Source organism: Gouania willdenowi, chromosome 14 (assembly GCF_900634775.1).
Source record: "Gouania willdenowi chromosome 14, fGouWil2.1, whole genome shotgun sequence".
Taxonomy (NCBI): Eukaryota; Metazoa; Chordata; class Actinopteri; order Blenniiformes; family Gobiesocidae; genus Gouania; species Gouania willdenowi.
In genome coordinates, this window is record NC_041057.1 from 6,556,697 (window position 1) to 6,573,716 (window position 17,020).

The window sequence follows — 17,020 nt, forward strand, 5'->3', positions numbered from 1 at the left end:
CCAGCAAGTTCATTTTGTCTTTATGAACAATATTCAAAAAGAAGAATGGCAGTCGAAACATGTTAGGAGATCAAAGTAAATTTATGTTCAAAGCTTGGTGAAATGTCACTGTTTTCATTTAGTGTTCAGTGCTTCAATGTGGGACTGTAACACAGAATATAACGCGTATTTGTTCTCACGGTGAGCTGATCTGAGCAGTAAGTGGGCTTAAATCTCTGTAACTGGTGAAGTTTAGTTTTCTGCATTCTGTAGAATCACAAATAGACTAAGGTCTGCAGCTCTGATTAGATTAGCCTAGCATGTGGCTCATTTATTGACTGTATGGACTCGATAGATCTTCACGACTGATCTGAGGAAGGGCTGATTGATAAGGATCTCTGCGTGACTATAGCCAAGTCCATCCGTTTGTGTTCGACTCCACACTATTTTGGAAAGGCAATTATCTACAGTATACCAGTGGTTCTCAACTGGTCTCACCCTGGGACCCACATTTTGCCACGGTCATGAAATCGCGACTTAGAATTCAACTAATCGAATTCAGTTTTTCAAAAATACCTATTGAAAACACATTTTTAAAAAATATAAATCTGGGGTGGTGTGTAGCTCAGTGGGTTGAGGGCCCGCCCCATGTACGGAGGCTGTAGTTCCTCACCTGCAGCCGGTCCCAGGCTCGATTCCCGGCCTGGGACCCCCTGCTGCGTGTCATTCCCTGCTCTCCCTGATCCCTTTCCTGTCGAGCAACTGTCATATAAAGGCCACTAGAGCCCAAAAAATCTATGTTTTCCTGTGCAACATGCGTTTCACAGTATGCCTGGAAAAAGATTTTTTTCAAAATAAAAGACAAGTCCAACATGAGACATTATTTATTTATTTATTTTTGACCAGCTGTCTGCCACCCACCAGCTAAGAATTGCTGATCCGCAGATCAGGGTAAAAATAATTAATATACAGCAAACATATTTGGACGGTAATAAACATGTATTTTTCACCAATGATTGAGAACATTCTCTATCCTCCTCAGTGACACCAAATCACAGCAAAATACTGTAGTTGATTTTAAGAACGCTTAGGCTAAAAACAAAAATCTGTTTGAAACAAAATTTATCGAGGATTTTTAGGGAGATAAAGTAGCTAGTCTACGCGTACTTTTAAGCCTTCTTTAAATATAAAATAACGTTTTCATGCTTTATGTTGATTTAAGATGCACAGTATGATCTCATTAAAAGGAAATTCTAAATTGGATTTCAATGTGAGTTTGCCACTAAGTTGTGCTGATTTCTCTCAATATTATGTTCTGGACTGAAAAAAATAGACAATATAACCTCACTGGACTGTCATGTACATGTACATGGATCTAAAAAAAATAAAATAAAAAACTTGCATTATACTTATCTGGAAAGGAATCTTACACACAGCTTTTCCTCTTGATATATATATATATATATATATATATCTGCATCGTACTCTTATTCTCTTATATATATATCTGCATCTTATTCTTTTCTTATTTTAATACTACTTTTTGTAAATACTCGCTGCTGTTTTGTTTTTATCCTGCAATACGAGCCAGTGCAAAAAAAAAAAAACCGTTCTTATCTGTACTGTAAAGTTCAAGTTTGAATAACAATAGAGTCTAAGTCTAAATTATTTAACTAAACTTTTAAACATTAGTTCTCTCAAACTGTAAAGTGTGAGGGGAAAACACTTAAATTGTGCATTTATTGTAATTAGCTTAGCATTGAGTTACATTTTCATTCACAATTTCCGGTTGTTTAAACATTAAAGAGGCGGGAAGCAGACGCTAGGTTAGCATACGCCCTCTAATTGGTCAACAAGTGACCAATGGGAGTGGGCGTGTCTTTAGCCAGTACGTGTTAGTGGAGCCTTGGACGAGTTATTGAGTTGTTTATGGAGGAACAACAGGGACACATTTACTGCTTCTGGTGGCTTTAGGAAAACAAAGAAAGGAGTTATTTTCAACTAAATCATGTAAGTACAACAAACACAAAAGTCTCTATTTATTTACAAAACGGTTTGATCCGGTATATTTTATGAAATTATGGCTAGATACTGTTCACTAAAGACAATGGAAGGCTAATTATTGATATATATATATATACACATATATATTTCAATGTGAATCATCCATTTGAGGTATACACCGAATGTCTGAGTTGTGAGTTTTTCCACATTTTTTTCCAAAAGTACAGTAATTTTAGGTAAAATAACCATTTACTTTAGATCTTTAGTTAGATCACATTTTACAACCATAATAGAAAATTCAACTTTGAGTTGGTGGGGGAATATATAATTCTAAAGACTTATTTTTAAATAAAAACTCATACCTTTTGCTCTAAATTGTACATAATATATAAAAAGAATAATTATTCAAACAAATCCAAAAAGGCTTGTGAACAAAGTAATTTTACGTCCTCAAGAAAGTGAACGGAAACTCTCACTAAAACAAAAACAAAAAAAACCCTAATTTTGAAAAAGATTTGTTTTTTATAAATCTAATAACTGCTATGTGTTGTTTTCATTTGTTTAGAGGTCAGAGATGTTTGAATAGGACGGTCATGAGGTGTAGGAGGAAAAAGAGGCTCAGACATCGTGATGCCACTAGCGGTTTCACTGCTGCCCTTCCTCCTGGCTCTGATGGGATGTGGTGAGTATTTCTAAAGTATCCAGATTACAATGCATCAAATGGACTCAACACTAGGGATGTCGCGATACAACTTTATCATTTCCGATATCATACCGATATTGCAGCCTTGCGTATCGGCCGATACCGATATTGATCGGTTTGCGGTTAGTTGGGCCCTGCTCAACTGCCAATATCCACCTTTTTTTTTTTTTCAAATTTGTCTGCACGTGCTGTCGAAGGTCAGCACTACAAGAAGTGCAATCTTTTTGAGACAGCGATGCATGTTTTGTTATTGCAATTGTTCCAGTTCCTACATCTGTGATGTCCTGTTGGTTCAGGAAAGAAGTCAAGATGACCCGTCAGTTTTATCATTCCGCAGGCCTCATAAAGTCTTTAATAACCAGTTTTCAATGTATACATTTTTAACATTTTCATTTCTAGCATTTAGTCATTTCTAGCATTCCAAACAAACACACTAATGCATAACTTCACTTATTCACAGTTTCTGAGACAATTATCCTCCCTTTACCCTAAATAACAATAATTAAATTTACAATCTGTGCATATTTACATCCATGCAGTTCCCATATACAATGGTGTCAGTATAACTAACAAACATACAGATTTGACTGACTGTTAGGGATGTAACGATTCACTCAACTTCCGATACGATTCGATTCACGATACTTGGTTCACGATACGATTCTCTCACGATTTATTTTACAAAATGGTACTGTAGTCAAATGATGACTGAAAAATATTCCTTTATTTTTGGGGGGAAAAAAACTAGAAAATACTGTACTATTTTCTTTTTATTTTTCATTGTCAAAAGAATCCATTGATAAACTATTCAAAACAATGCGATTTAACTAAAAATAAATTTTGAATGAAATAAATAAAGGAATAATACAAATGAAGAAGAAGCCTATTAATTTAAATTCTGGTTCGATAGTAAACAATAAAAAACTACATAATAGTTCTTTTTCTTTTTAAATGTGAAACTGAAAATGTATTTTGTGACTTAAAAATTTTTTTAAAAATTCCAATGCATTTATGTCAGATATTAGTTTGGACCAGCAGAGGGCGCTGGTAACCCAGTGGTCGGTTGGCATGCAGTGAAGAAGAGATGCTATGCTAGCAGACAGAGCTAATAGGAAAACGTGACTTTTACAGATATTCACGTAATATTACAGATATTCTTTCAGTGCTCAAGGGGTAAGGAGTCATTGATGAACATGTGTAAGAGTAGAAGGCAGCCAGAAAGAAAGTAGTAGCAGATTCCGCCCGCTGTCAACTCTGCTGGACAAGGGAAGGGATTCATATATAGCGCCCTCTGCTGTTTAAAAAAAAGTACTGCGATTCAATTTTCAGAGCATCGACTTGAACCGTGACATCTATGAATCAATTTTTAACTGCCTTTCGATTAATCGTTACATCCCTACTGACTGTGGATATTTCACACTGGACCTCAAGCATTTTGGGTTCTGTTCCTCACCCGTCTTCCTCCAAACCCTTGGACCTTGATTCCAGAATGAAAGGCACACTTTACTTTCATCAGAAAAGAGGACCATGACCACTGGCCAACAGTCCAGTCCTTCTTCTCCTCTTTTTTTTCTGCAAAAACTGAAAAGTAAATGGTGATTTCGTCTCAATATTCTAAATTTGTGAAATTCTGTTTTCATGGGTTTTATGAGCTGGAAGCCCAAATTATGTAAAAATGAACAAATAAATACTTGAAATCGTTTAAATTGTGAGCCCTGAATCTACAATCTATGAAAGTCTAACTTTTTGAATGGAATTATGGAAATCAAACAACTTTTCCATGATATTCTCATTTTTTGGAAAGGGTCTGTATATGCATGGGTTTTTTTAGATATTCTGCTCACATTCCAGACTTGTAGCGTGCACATGAGGGTGTGCACGTGAGGGTTTTTTTTTCCTGTTTACTAGCCCCCACAATGACTTGGTGACTCAACCTGCTTCCCACTCCCAGATATGGTTTCACTAGTTTAAAATGGAACACAAGAAGTTTGGTCAATGTTACTATTTAGTTTTTCTGGTATTCTATTTTGAATTTTTGCAGCTGTTTCTTCAAATGCCCCTTTAAGGGAAGAAAGCCTGAAATAATGTCTGCTTCGTCAGTGCCATAACTGGCTTTTTCACAACAGTTTTATTTTCTCTTTGTGCTTCCTGCTGTAAGAACAATTACAATACAAAGCTCTTCACCATCTCAGAAAAGGTCATCTGTCTCAAGACAAATTAAAAGTCTTAGAATAGCCCTTAAACAGAGAAATATTCAACAAAAATAGAAATAAAAATAATGTAGTCAGTTAGGATTATATTGATTGTTTGATTTTGTTTTTTTTTCATGATTATTTCTAGTTTTGGACAAACTTTGAGATGAAAGTGCAAGATTTACCTGAAAAAAATGAGCAGATACAGAGGAACAGATCTATACTTCTTATTTAACAATTTTGGTTTTATTCTGACACCCAATGAGAACTGGAGATTGGCACCAGCAGACCCCGTGACCCTGAAAAAAGGAGCAAGCGGGTCAGAAAATGGATGGATGGATGGGTTTTATTCTTTTTATTCAGCTGAAATAATAATCATTTCTTATTTAACAATTTTGGTTTTATTCTGTTTATTTTATTTATAGTTTTGTTCACCTCGCAGTGTTAATTCTTTTTAATTTAATTATGCTTGTCCAAAAACTGTGCAAGTGTGTGTGTGTGTGTTTGTGTGTGGTTTATATGAATATTCTATTTTTGGAGAAATTTTGAAATAAACCTACTCCTACTTTGGAAATTTTTTTTTTTAGTTATGGACATTTTTCCTGTTTCCTCAGCCTTTGCAGGAATCAGTATCTGGCCCTCCTTCCATGAAGCCTTCAGCAGCAGCAGCGTCTTTGTGGACTTCAGCCTGAAATCTAACAGGAGTGTCGATGGCAACCTGAGCCTCTCTCTGATCAACATGGAGACCAATACCACTCTCAGCACCAGGACCCTGTCCACCCAGCGGCTCTCAGGCAGGGCGGAGTTTGGCTGCTCCTGCTTCCTGCACGCAGGAACTTTCCGATTCCTACTGGGGCAGACCAGTGTCACCAGTGTTCCCAGTCCTAATGGTTCTCACACTAGCAGCGTAGAGAGCACGGCCTGGTGGTGGAGCTCAGAGCTGCAGGTGCAGTGGCCCACCTTCCACATAGCAGTGGAGAGGGTGAAGAACCATTCTGGATCATTTCAGGTGAGAAAAACGTTCGAAATGGCACATTTTCTATACACGACAAACTGATTCAGTATATACTGTCTACTATATACTATAAGTATGATTAGGACGATTGACTGTTCCCTCTGAAGTACAGTATACTTCCAAGTTTCCCAAGATGCATTTCGAACCTACAAGGACAAAAACAACTGAAGCACACTGAGACTAAATATCTCTGTTGATTTTCCATCTTTGAAAGTTCTGAAAACATTTTAAATGAGAAAGTGACCAAGTAGAATATCAACATGTGGTCATTTGATCCATAAAACACACGTATACACATTTCATTCCAACATTTCAGAGATTTTCAGAAACCTGCCTTTGTGCTACTGACTAAACTTCTGGTTAACTTCAAAACAAGAGCCCTATTTACAAAAGCATTTAAAAAATAAAGTGTCTATTCGTATGGTTGCCGTACGGACAACCCCCGGTGCTATTGGTACATTTATCGAAGTACACGTACGTAGCGTCTTAGGGTTAGGTTATAACCCTATATTGCAACAATTTTAAGGACGAGGGTTAGGTTTGTGGTTAGGTTTAGTCTTAGTCACGTGACCTAAACTGGCCAATGAGGGGTGCTGCTTACAGATAGAATGTCAGTATATTGATACGTCAATCGTACGGATAGCCACTGCCTTAAAAAAAACTGAAAAATGAAAGACCAGAAGAGATGCTTTTATTTTGAAAAGATGATGTTTGATTTTTAGCTTGAAGCCGGTCCCAGGACGAATTTACATTCCGCTCGCAATGCATTATGGGGCGGTTGAGTATAACTAGTGTGCACACCGTGCATACTTAAAAAATGTCACAATATACTGTAGTATACATCTGGGTATTTCTTGCGTACTTTCAAAGAAAAGGCCTTTAAAAAAAGTCCTTATATACAGTACATCCAGATATTTCTCAGATACTCAATCTTTTCATACTCTCTAATGTGAACGCACTCCATACTAACTTTGACCTCAGACTTAGTATGAGTAGTACGTTAGTATGTCATTTTGAACACGGCCTAAATCTGCTATCTGTTTAAGTTTAGAAAAAACTAATCGGTTACACTTTACTTGAAGTTTTATACATAACGCTGACATTACGCTGTCATTAGCATAAATAAGTTGGTGTCATGAAGCTGTCATTAAGTGTTGTTCAATACATTTTGACACCTTTGGCATTTTTTGTGTTAGGTGGAGGGATCTAGTAGGGTTAGGGTTATGTAGAGTTAGGTTTAGAGTCAGGTGCATTGATTCTATAAACTCCCTGAATGGTTTTGGACCGATCTAGTTTGGGTTAGGGTTAGTTGGGGTTAATGTTAGGGTTCGGGTAAAGAAACGACACTTAATGACAGCCTTCATCACACCTTATTCATGCTAATGACAGGTGTCATGTCCTAATAATGACAGTGTAATATCAGCCTTTATGTATAAAACTTCAAGTAAAGAGTTACCAACTAATCCAGCTGTTCTCCTTGTGTCTGCAGGTTGGGATTTCTACTAATGACCACTTTAAGGCTTGTTCCAGTGTCATGGAGTCAGCTCTTTATCTGGAGGTCAGTTTCATGGAGTACAACCAGATCGGACGAAACAGCATCGACAAGGTCCGATCTAGGACGCGCCACCCAATCAAACCCCTCCGATCCCAGAGCGTAGAGCTGCCCTGTGCCTTCCCGTTTACAGAACGGGACTTCATAACAGTAGCTTTACGATCTCCTCATTCCACACAGGAGGTGAAGAGTTCTGGCCCACTCTACCTGTCCCGTATCTTCTCCTATAAACTACTGGTGGAAAACGTCAACGCTTACAAGAGTGGCTGTGAAGGCACCATGACGGTTAAACTGGTAACTCCTCCATGTGCTCACATCAGTGGGAAGATATTACTCTACAGTGATGCCACAGGTGTTGCTGGTTCTCCTGCAGTGACTGGGATTGGGCCAGAGGAGCCGACCTCTCCACCACTGGCCTTTAACTGGATAACTCAGGGAGAGAACGAGACGGACTTTAACTGTTCTGTGTTCAACCCAGGAAGAAATAAGTACTGCTTTCGTTTTGTTTTCAACTTCAGTCGTTCTCCAAGTCCTGCTCAGACTTGTATGGTAGTTTACAAGAGTGCAGGTGAGATATAGCATGCAAACATCATTGTTTGTATGTCCTTCAGAAATCAAAGGGTTTTAGGGTTTGAATCCATGAGATTTATAGAATCCAAAAACAAGAAACGGAAATGCAACAAATCAATAACAGTGGGGTATATATACTGTAAATGGTACTTTGTTCTAATATCTATAAGTTCCACATTGTAAAGGTATACATAAGGTATAAGATTAGATCGGATTGGATTGTGTTTTCATTCGGACATTTTTTTAACTTTTTTTAAAGTATGAAGGCATTTTTGTGCATATCACAACATCTACTTAGAATTGCAACCTTTTGAATAATATTTTTGAACTTTTTAATTCAAAATTGTGTCATTTTTTAAGGCCATGTTTTTTTATTATCTTCAGGAAATAGTCCTATTAAAGCTGGAAAATAGCATTATAAAACCATTAATGTTCACCAGTAGGAATAACATAAATGATACAGATTACTTTGCGATTCTAAAAGTATTTATGCATTTATGAGACTGGAAAGATTAATATATATTGCCAGGGGCAAGTTTTATTTATTTATTTTGGATTTAATTGTGTTTCTCTCTTAGTATATTAGTTTATTTATGTGTGTCTGTGTAATGTATGAATAAATGTTGTTTGGGGGGGGAAATTAAAAACGAAAGTGCATATACTGGGAAAAAAATTATGTGTTTCTGACAAATTTAGGTATTATTTGCATGTTTACATTTGATCTGATCTTACAGAGTCATGGGGGTCTTGGCAGCCATGGAGCGTGTGCAGTGTGAGCTGCGGAGAAGGAGTGAGGGAGCGAGGGCGTGAGTGTTTGCTGCCCTCTGGTGCAGAAGGGATGCAGTGCACCGGCATGGTGAAAGAACAGTCCCTCTGTTCACTGGAGGATTGTGCCGGTTAGTGTCAACATTACAATTTCCCTCCATATCACCCTTTGTTGACACAGTTGATCAGTTTTACCCACTTCTAATAGTTGTACTTTTCTTTGAATTCTTCAGCTGGACCTCCACCCTCGCCCTCTCTTCCCCCATCACCCGTTGGGGTCGGATCTTTTGGTGGTAACATGGTGGTAGTGATTGGCATCTCCCTCTGCCTACTTGTTATAATGGTTACCATAGTCGTTGCTCTGTGGCGAAAGTTCTGCAAGGCCCCACAGTGCAGCTCTGTCCGCCGAGGCTCCATGCATTCCCCTGGGGGGCGCAAACTCTCAGACGAAGCATCTATCTGTGGGCAGAGCCTCCAAAGACCCAGCCTGTGTGACAGTCACGGCCCCTCACATGGGGTCAGTGTGGGAGCAGCGCAGATGGAAAGATCCGCTTTGGAAAAGCAGCCTTTGTCACAAACCTTGGTGGTACCACTTCCCCAGGACCCTGACAGGCTGTCTCCCACCGGTCAGAAGATGCTACCACCAATATTTGGGTAAAACTGGATTTTTTTAATGTAATCAAAGCTTTGATCACTTATATATATATATATATATATATATATATTTGTAAGGTGTCTCGATACCTTCTTTCCAGATCTTTTAATTGAACAGCCTTGATGACAGATGACAAGATACTATTTTAATGTGGTTTATTCACAAGCAAAGTTTAATAGACAAAGCCCAAGCGCAGGTGGCCGGAGGAAGAAATCTATGTCTCTCTTTGTCTGTGTAGCTGTGTTTCCATTACCCTTGGAAATGCGCAAAATCCAAATAGTGCAATAAAAACTGGCAATGGAAACACCTGAATGTCAGAAAAAACACTCAAATATCACTTTTTACGTTTTCATGAGGAGGAATTTCAGATGTTTCGATATTGAATTGTTGCAAAAACGTTATGAAAACACTTTTTCCGCAAATACGCGTCATAGGTCCCATGACCACTTCTCTCCGAGAAAACATGGCACGCTACGTGTAAAGGAGACTGGATAATTGTTAGCATTATACATAAAAATGATTCCTGCCACATTAGACAGCAAACAACAAAGGAATACAGAGTGTCATAAGGACGTTCGGAGCGTCTGTCTTCCTGCAGCAAAGTCTCGCAACAGCAAACACATTCAAAGCGCAATTATACTTTGTCGATATTTAGAAATATTGCTTTTATTTTGCGAAAATCTGTAATGGAAACACAGCTTGTGTGTATCTCTGCCTGTTCAAAAGTAAAATCAAGCAGTTATCTTCTGGTTCCCTCCTTCATACCCAGCGGGTCTGGTACAATCATGATTTAGTCATATATCACAGGGCAGACCAACTGTTCTCCATGACCTTGAGGTCAATGTGCGAGTATTCAAACCAAAGCAACAGAGTGTCAGGACCTATCAGATAGACATTGAAAAATAAAGGAATAATACTTCAATGTCCTGAGTTCAACATGTTTCTCTTACAAGGTACCAACTGGCTCAGCAGCAGCTGAAAGAGATGAAGAAAAAGGGGTTAAAAGAGGCCACACAGCTGTACCATGTCTCATCAAGCCCGGTCCATGACACCATAGTGGATTCATCTGCGTCACCCACCAACTCAGCTACTCCCACACCGACCAGTTTCGCTCATTCCCCCCTACCTGTGGGCTTACAGGGTGATGCCAATCCCACACAGTTTTGCATTGCCACTCCTTTATCTGAGCTGTCACCACTGGCTTTAAGGAGCACGCCAGACAGGCTGAGTCCCAGAGTAGAACTGGTCCTAGGTCCTCCTATGCATGCTCATGCAACAGGGGGTGGTTCAAAAAGGTCTGAGCGCACTGCTGACTGGGTAAGGATGGTGGAGAGGAACAGGTTGGCAAGTTTGGGAGCTGAAGGAACTGGAAGAGGAGAAACAACACTAGCCGGTGCTACTCATAGGAATCCAAATTTTCGGCGGACCTCGAGTTTCAGTGACCCCAAAATCCAGCAACCATCCGTCCAGTCCAGATACTACAGGGAGCGGAGCATGACACAGGTCTATTTTCTCTACCTTTGTTAGTTCCATTTGGATTTATTTGCTGATGCTTGTAGATTCTTGTTAAACAAATTATGAATTTCAGGTGGGATCTCGTACTCTTCCTGAAGGAAGTTCTTGGACCAAAGCAGGCTGGGAGAGACATCCATTCCGCTCTTATCCTATTCCAGAGCATGGGGACTCTGAGTGGTCTAAGTCCACTGATCAGCAGAAGCCCTGGAGAGAAACAGCCATCCCTCCTCACAATAATGGACTCAAACACACAGGAACGAACACAAACAGCTTTTCAACGTCTGACAAACACCAGGCGGTAAACCTGAACGTGGAAAAGCAAAAGTGTTCACAAACAGTGAGCCAAGCTAGAGAAGCTTTCTCAGGAATTGGGGGTCCAGCGGCTGGACCTCAAGGAAAGAACTTCCTGAGCGTAGATCGGGCTGAGCAGAACTGGAACCGTCGTGGCCCCTCACCCATTCAGAGGAACATGCTAGCCCGCAAACTAAAGGAAGCGCAGTCCTGCTCTGGGGTTAAAGGTCGACAGCGAAGCTCCACCTTCAGTGTGTCACCGTCGGAGCAGAGGAAAGATCGCTGCCACTCTCTGCAGATGTCTGGGGATTACGGCAGTGGTGGTGGCTCCTCCTACAGGCTGAGTGAGGCAGAACAGAGGATGCTGGACCTGGATCTGTCCTTAGCAGATGCAGAAAACAAGTAGAGAACTAAATCACTCACGACCCAAACTCCTTCACCACTGTACCCACATTTGTGTTGCTGAATCTCCCTTGTTTTGTATTTTCTAGTCAAAATTATAAATTGCCACAATAGTCTATAAATCCAAGTACTTTATTTGACCTTAAAATTCTTCATAATTCACTGCACTTCAGGAGACCTGTGGGGTTTATGTGAGTAAATTATGCTCTTACATTATGTTTCTCCTACAACTTGTATGTGTGTGTTTGTGTTTAGCACATTTACAGTGTGTAACCAACACAGTTGGTTAAACAAGGCAGTTAAACAAGCTAAAGCAACAGTATCAAGTGTACGATTGGTCACATGTTGAGAAAGACAAGAATAGCACCTTGAATGCTGATTGGTTTATTGTGTAGTAATAGTTTACACAGGTAATAAGTACAACTCCTGTTCTGGAAAAATAAGACACTGATCTGTTATGATGACTATACATTCTTCAAAGTGATGTAAAAGGGAGAAACTATGACATAAAGAAATTGAAAGTGAAAGTCTTATATTTTAAGAATACACCAGTGAAGTTTTGTTATATTTCCCCTGCTCCACTGCCCGTGACGTCCAGAAAAACTAGTGGCCGAACCTTCATTGTTGTGTGTCTGAGGGAATACCAAAGGCCTTTCCAGGTCCCCCACACCACACCATTGTCAAACTGGCCCTTGTACTTTCCCTTACGATAGAACTTTCCATTTAGGTTGGCGGCGTGGCATCTGTGGATAAAGAGATGAGATTATTTAAAATTGTTTATTTACTTAAAGATAGCATAGAGATATATGCTGAACCGCTGTAACATTATGACCATCTTGGACTATGCAACTAAGCTAGAGCTTTTGTCTCTTTTCTACCATTTTGGAAGAACTTCCTTCTTCCTTGAACTGCTTTTCAAAGTGTAACTAAACCCCACAATGTCTTTTTTCAGCTGAAAACAAATGCATTTGGGTATGAAGTAGTGTTGTTGATTGACCCTAGCCCAACTCTTGGCATTTTGGCTGAAGTATTTCAATTTAACATATTTTGTCGTGACAATGTAAAAAGTTTATATAATTGTGGCCAAAGTCAAAGAAAAACCAAAAAGAGAGATGATTGGCTCTGTCTGGCTTTCTCAGACCACAAAGCAATAAGTATTTTCAATCGCTAACCTTACACTTTGGAAAAACGTGCAAACAATTTAGATAGTATAACACAACATTGCCTATTCCTGCATTACTTACTGCCACCTACTGATGTGGAAGTATCTTTAGACATTCTCCTATGTAACAGAAAAGGTTTTACCTGTTAAACCACCAGCCTGCTTTATTCTCCTGAGCACAGCTTCCCTGATGGTAACGGTCATTGTCCTGTCAGTGACATATTTTCTTGTTATTTTCAGCCATTAATCCAATGTGGACAAAACTAGTACAAATATTAGCACTATAAGGAGCTGTTGGACAAACCTGATCTCTAGTGCTGAACTGCATTCCCCCGAGACAAGCAGACCACTGCTCTACTGCCCCTTCCCCACCAGTCAGAGCATCTCCAGCTTTCCCACTGTACATCCCATACTGGAGACGATACTTGTCCTAAAAGTTGTATACATGATGATAGACTTCTGACACATAAAGAGGACTGTTGTGTGGTATTATTTTTGTTCTCACAGCTTCATTGGTGATTCGGAAGTTCTCGTAAAAAGCATGGCTTCTTTGTCCACCCCAGTCCATCAGATCAATCTTTACCAGGTTCCGACCTGCCATGTGACATCACACGGACAAAAGCAGTCAACGAATGAGATACAAGGTACAACATTGTACGCGTATAAGGTGTTGCAGATAGTTGACAAGTTACAGAATGGGAACATTCACTGACCTTCTGATAGCAGGGAATGAATGTGCTCATTCCCCAACCAGAACTCATCATTCCGTAGTTTAAATTCACCAAAGCCATCTCTGTAGTCCACCCAGTCCCTAGAATCAGAATAAAGTAGACATTTCACTCAAATAGAACAGTTAATCATGTTTATTAGGGGTAGGACGATACATTGACTTCACGATATTATATATCAGACGATAATGGTCTCACGATAACGACAATACACTATTTTTGCAAAGGATAAACAAGACAAGTTTGAAAAATAACCATACTTTTATTTGACATCAGCTATGGACAGAACTGGAGATGACCTTTTCAACTCAATAGGAATGTAAAAGATTAAAACAATTTGGAGTGAAATAAATCATGGGAATTCTAATAATCAGAACCCCCAGCCACGATACCACTCGTACCTTTGACGATACATCTTGTGACATTCTAACATCGTGATATCTTGTTGCACGATATATCGTCTCAATGTTATTTTTTGCCACCTCAAGCATTGAGATATACTTTCTCATCTTAAATACCTGTTGAAGTCAACTTTTCCATGACGTCGTCTTTGAAACACCGTCCACCCTCCTCCATCTTCCATATCACAGTACGTCAAAAAAGGCTCCCGATGTATACTTGGTTGAATGCGGTAGAAACCACTTTGTGGTCTCAGCCTGTCGAACAACTCAGAACAATCTTAACAAAATAAAAATCAGAAAAATGATTTGTAAATAATGGTCTCCCAATTCGATGTATCAAACTCGACATGTGTTTTCTTGGTAGGTTTCCTTTTGCTTTCACACCTTTGTCATAGACCATTAGACCAACAGCTGGAGGATGTGGTTTGATCAGCGTTGAGTTTGTATCATTTGAAGTTCCACTGTTTATATTGTTCTTCACATCAGGAACCGTGTCATCTTGGGTTTGGCTGTCAGACACAACAGGTTGGAGTGGCTGGAAGTATTTGTGAGTCTGCAAGTGCTCCACCTGCCAGGTTGTGATCAGGAGCTTATTTTCCAGTTTTCGTATGTTACGTTTTAGAGCGGCAATATCTGTGCCACATGAGCCCGCTGCCTTAAACAGAAAAACAAGTATGTGTTAAATAAATATATAATCTATAGGCTTAGGCAAACTTTAAAGAGCAGTTTAAGTATTTTAGTCTGGTAGCTCTACAACATTTCAGCCTAAGCTTTCAAAATGGGAATTCTTTGAGTCTGATGGATGAACTCACAACATTTATTAAGTGATATAGAACAAAAAAAAAAACTTTAATTTATGGAATCTATGTATTATTACCAGAAAAGAGAATGTAAAGAGTGTAAACCTCCACCAAGCACCAAATATCCTCTTTGCCAGATATTTTCAGTTATCTGGATCAATGTACAGTACTTGATCATTTACACTTTAAAAGCTTGGAAGAAATGTATTTTATCACTAATAATGATACAGTAGATCCAAATATATGGGTAGCACCATTTTTTAAAAAAAAAAAAGTTGTGATGAGAAATGCAATACAGTTCGATCATAATGAAACTTGGTGGGTTAATTGAGGAACCAACCTGACATAACTGAGTCATTTTTAAAAAAAAAATGGTCAATTATGAACTGAGATGCGAATTTTTGAAATTTCACCATTTGATGAGAGATCCAGAATCAGTATATTGATCTGGATGTCCTCCAAAATGTAATGGAATCTTCCATTGGTAACATTTTTGTCAGAATCTGTGGAGTATTTTTGACGTAATCCTGCTAACAAACAAACGAATAAATAAATAAATGTTGGTGAATTTATTACCTTCTTGGCAGAGGTAATAAATCTAATACACTGTACATTCATGGGGGCACACAAAGAATAACTTAGCCAAGGCTTCATTAACAACTGGCAGGAAAGTGCAATGTAAAAAAGAGGAGGAGACATCAGCACCTGGGAGAAAAACCATGTGATTTGTTGTTGGGAATGAAGCTTATCAGAAACTGGTGACTCAATGAAAATATAACCACGACCCAGTAATCTCCCAAATTGTAGCTTCCATGAATAAACATTGCACTTACTGAAATCTGTGTTCAGGAGTTTTGAGTCAAACATTTGGAGTTTTTATTATCAATGTGAAAAAGATTAAAGTGAAGCTACTTACGAACATCTGCGTCGAACAGATGATGGAGGGCCACACCAAGACCAACAGCAGCCACACTGGCATGACTCTCCGTGCATCAATACTGATCTGAAATGTCAACGCTAACAACTATCATGTCATATAGCAATAAATAATACCTGATCAGAAAATTAGAAAGTGTCAGAAAGCTTACCTTCATTTCGCAACACTTCCCTTGTTTCCTTATGATCCAGAGTGTTTTTCCACTGAAAACTGTCAGAGGTATTTATAGGCAGGGCTAGTTCTGCATGGTCCACATTAGAGGAATCTGACGTGAGTAATCCTGGCCTCATGGACTGAAAGTATTGATCAAACTTCATGCCCAACGGGAAACCAGGAGCATTATGGTTTATAGCAGCTTAATGCATTTCTAAACATGAGCACCCACCAGTTTAATTCTAGTTATTAATCTATTTAATGTTAATAAGATACTAAATCTACAACAGCTAAAGGGCAGCACGCTGATGTAGGGCCGTAGAAGCAGTGTAGCATCATGATGGAGGGGACGCCAGAGGGGGTATGGGTGGGCGTTAGATTGGCCTTGCTGAACCCTGACCCTGAAAAATAGAAAATGTTTTTTTCTTCGCACTTCATTAAGAGAGCTGGTCTAAAATGTGATTACAAATGTTTTTGGTATTTTTATGAGATTTGAAGTAGTATAGATACAATTTTTATTTTTTTTTTCAAAAAAGGTCACACTTTTGTTTTGTTTTTTTTACATGTTTATTTTTTATTACATTTTTTATTTTGTCACAATGGGGTGCCCTGAGGGTTTTTCCATGCTTCAAAGGGGGGTGCAGCTGCAAAAAAAGTTTAGGAATCACTGCCTTACTGAGAGGTACAAAAAAGTTTTTGTTTTTTTTGTTCATTGTAGAAATAAAAAAATAAAAACGTTGCTTTTTAGAAAGAAAATTGGAGAAAAAGATGGATAACAGTATTATCTACAGTAGTACATAGATTATTATTATTATTATTTCTTTTTTTTTTTTAACATGTCTTTTGTTTAAGAAATATAAAAATAGCTCAATGTGGCCAGGTCTTCTTTATTTTACCTTTACCTATGAGCTAAACAAGAAAAAAAAAATTAAATAAAATATATAAAAGAACTAAATATGGATACAAAGTCAAATTTAAAGAGATGAAATAAATTTCAAACATATATATATATATATATTATTTTTTTTAAGATGAATACGGTTTGCTTGATTAATAGCATAAAAATTTCTATAGATTGAAAATATTAATCGCTAATGTAATATTTAAATTTTAATTAACATAAACGGCCTTCACTGTTACATTTTCTAAACAGCTAGTTATTAGATTATTAAAAGAAAAACATAAATAAAAATTTA

At 38.4% G+C, this 17,020-nt stretch overlaps 2 protein-coding genes across 2 annotated transcripts; one reads left to right on the forward strand and one right to left on the reverse strand.

The window, feature by feature from the left end:
- Nucleotides 1-1,886: 1,886 nt before the first annotated feature.
- Nucleotides 1,887-12,222, forward strand: thsd1 (thrombospondin, type I, domain containing 1). Its single transcript, XM_028467429.1, has 8 exons — nt 1,887-1,989; nt 2,549-2,665; nt 5,493-5,887; nt 7,383-8,013; nt 8,750-8,911; nt 9,014-9,434; nt 10,389-10,938; nt 11,024-12,222. The coding sequence occupies exons 2-8, from the start codon at nt 2,614-2,616 to the stop codon at nt 11,645-11,647; spliced, it is 2,835 nt and encodes a 944-aa protein (XP_028323230.1). The 5' UTR covers nt 1,887-1,989; nt 2,549-2,613; the 3' UTR covers nt 11,648-12,222.
- Nucleotides 12,000-15,912, reverse strand: fgl1b (fibrinogen like 1B). Its single transcript, XM_028467430.1, has 9 exons — nt 15,823-15,912; nt 15,651-15,737; nt 14,319-14,589; nt 14,052-14,211; nt 13,519-13,616; nt 13,311-13,399; nt 13,110-13,235; nt 12,949-13,013; nt 12,000-12,386 (listed from the first exon to the last, which is right to left on the reverse strand). Exons 1-9 carry the CDS (start codon nt 15,826-15,828, stop codon nt 12,206-12,208), a joined length of 1,083 nt encoding a protein of 360 aa, XP_028323231.1. The 5' UTR covers nt 15,829-15,912; the 3' UTR covers nt 12,000-12,205.
- Nucleotides 15,913-17,020: the final 1,108 nt, after the last annotated feature.

Coding starts and splice junctions, on each gene's coding strand:
- thsd1 (XM_028467429.1), top strand. CDS start 2,614: ATGCCACTAGCGGTTTCACTGCTGCCCTTCCTCCTGGCTCTGATGGGA. Junction 8,014..8,749: donor GGTAGTTTACAAGAGTGCAG/GTGAGATATAGC, acceptor CTGATCTTACAG/AGTCATGGGGGTCTTGGCAG. Junction 9,435..10,388: donor ATGCTACCACCAATATTTGG/GTAAAACTGGAT, acceptor TTCTCTTACAAG/GTACCAACTGGCTCAGCAGC.
- fgl1b (XM_028467430.1), bottom strand. Junction 14,590..15,650: donor TCTGTTCGACGCAGATGTTC/GTAAGTAGCTTC, acceptor TTTCTGTTTAAG/GCAGCGGGCTCATGTGGCAC. Junction 13,617..14,051: donor GGAAAAGTTGACTTCAACAG/GTATTTAAGATG, acceptor TTCTGATTCTAG/GGACTGGGTGGACTACAGAG.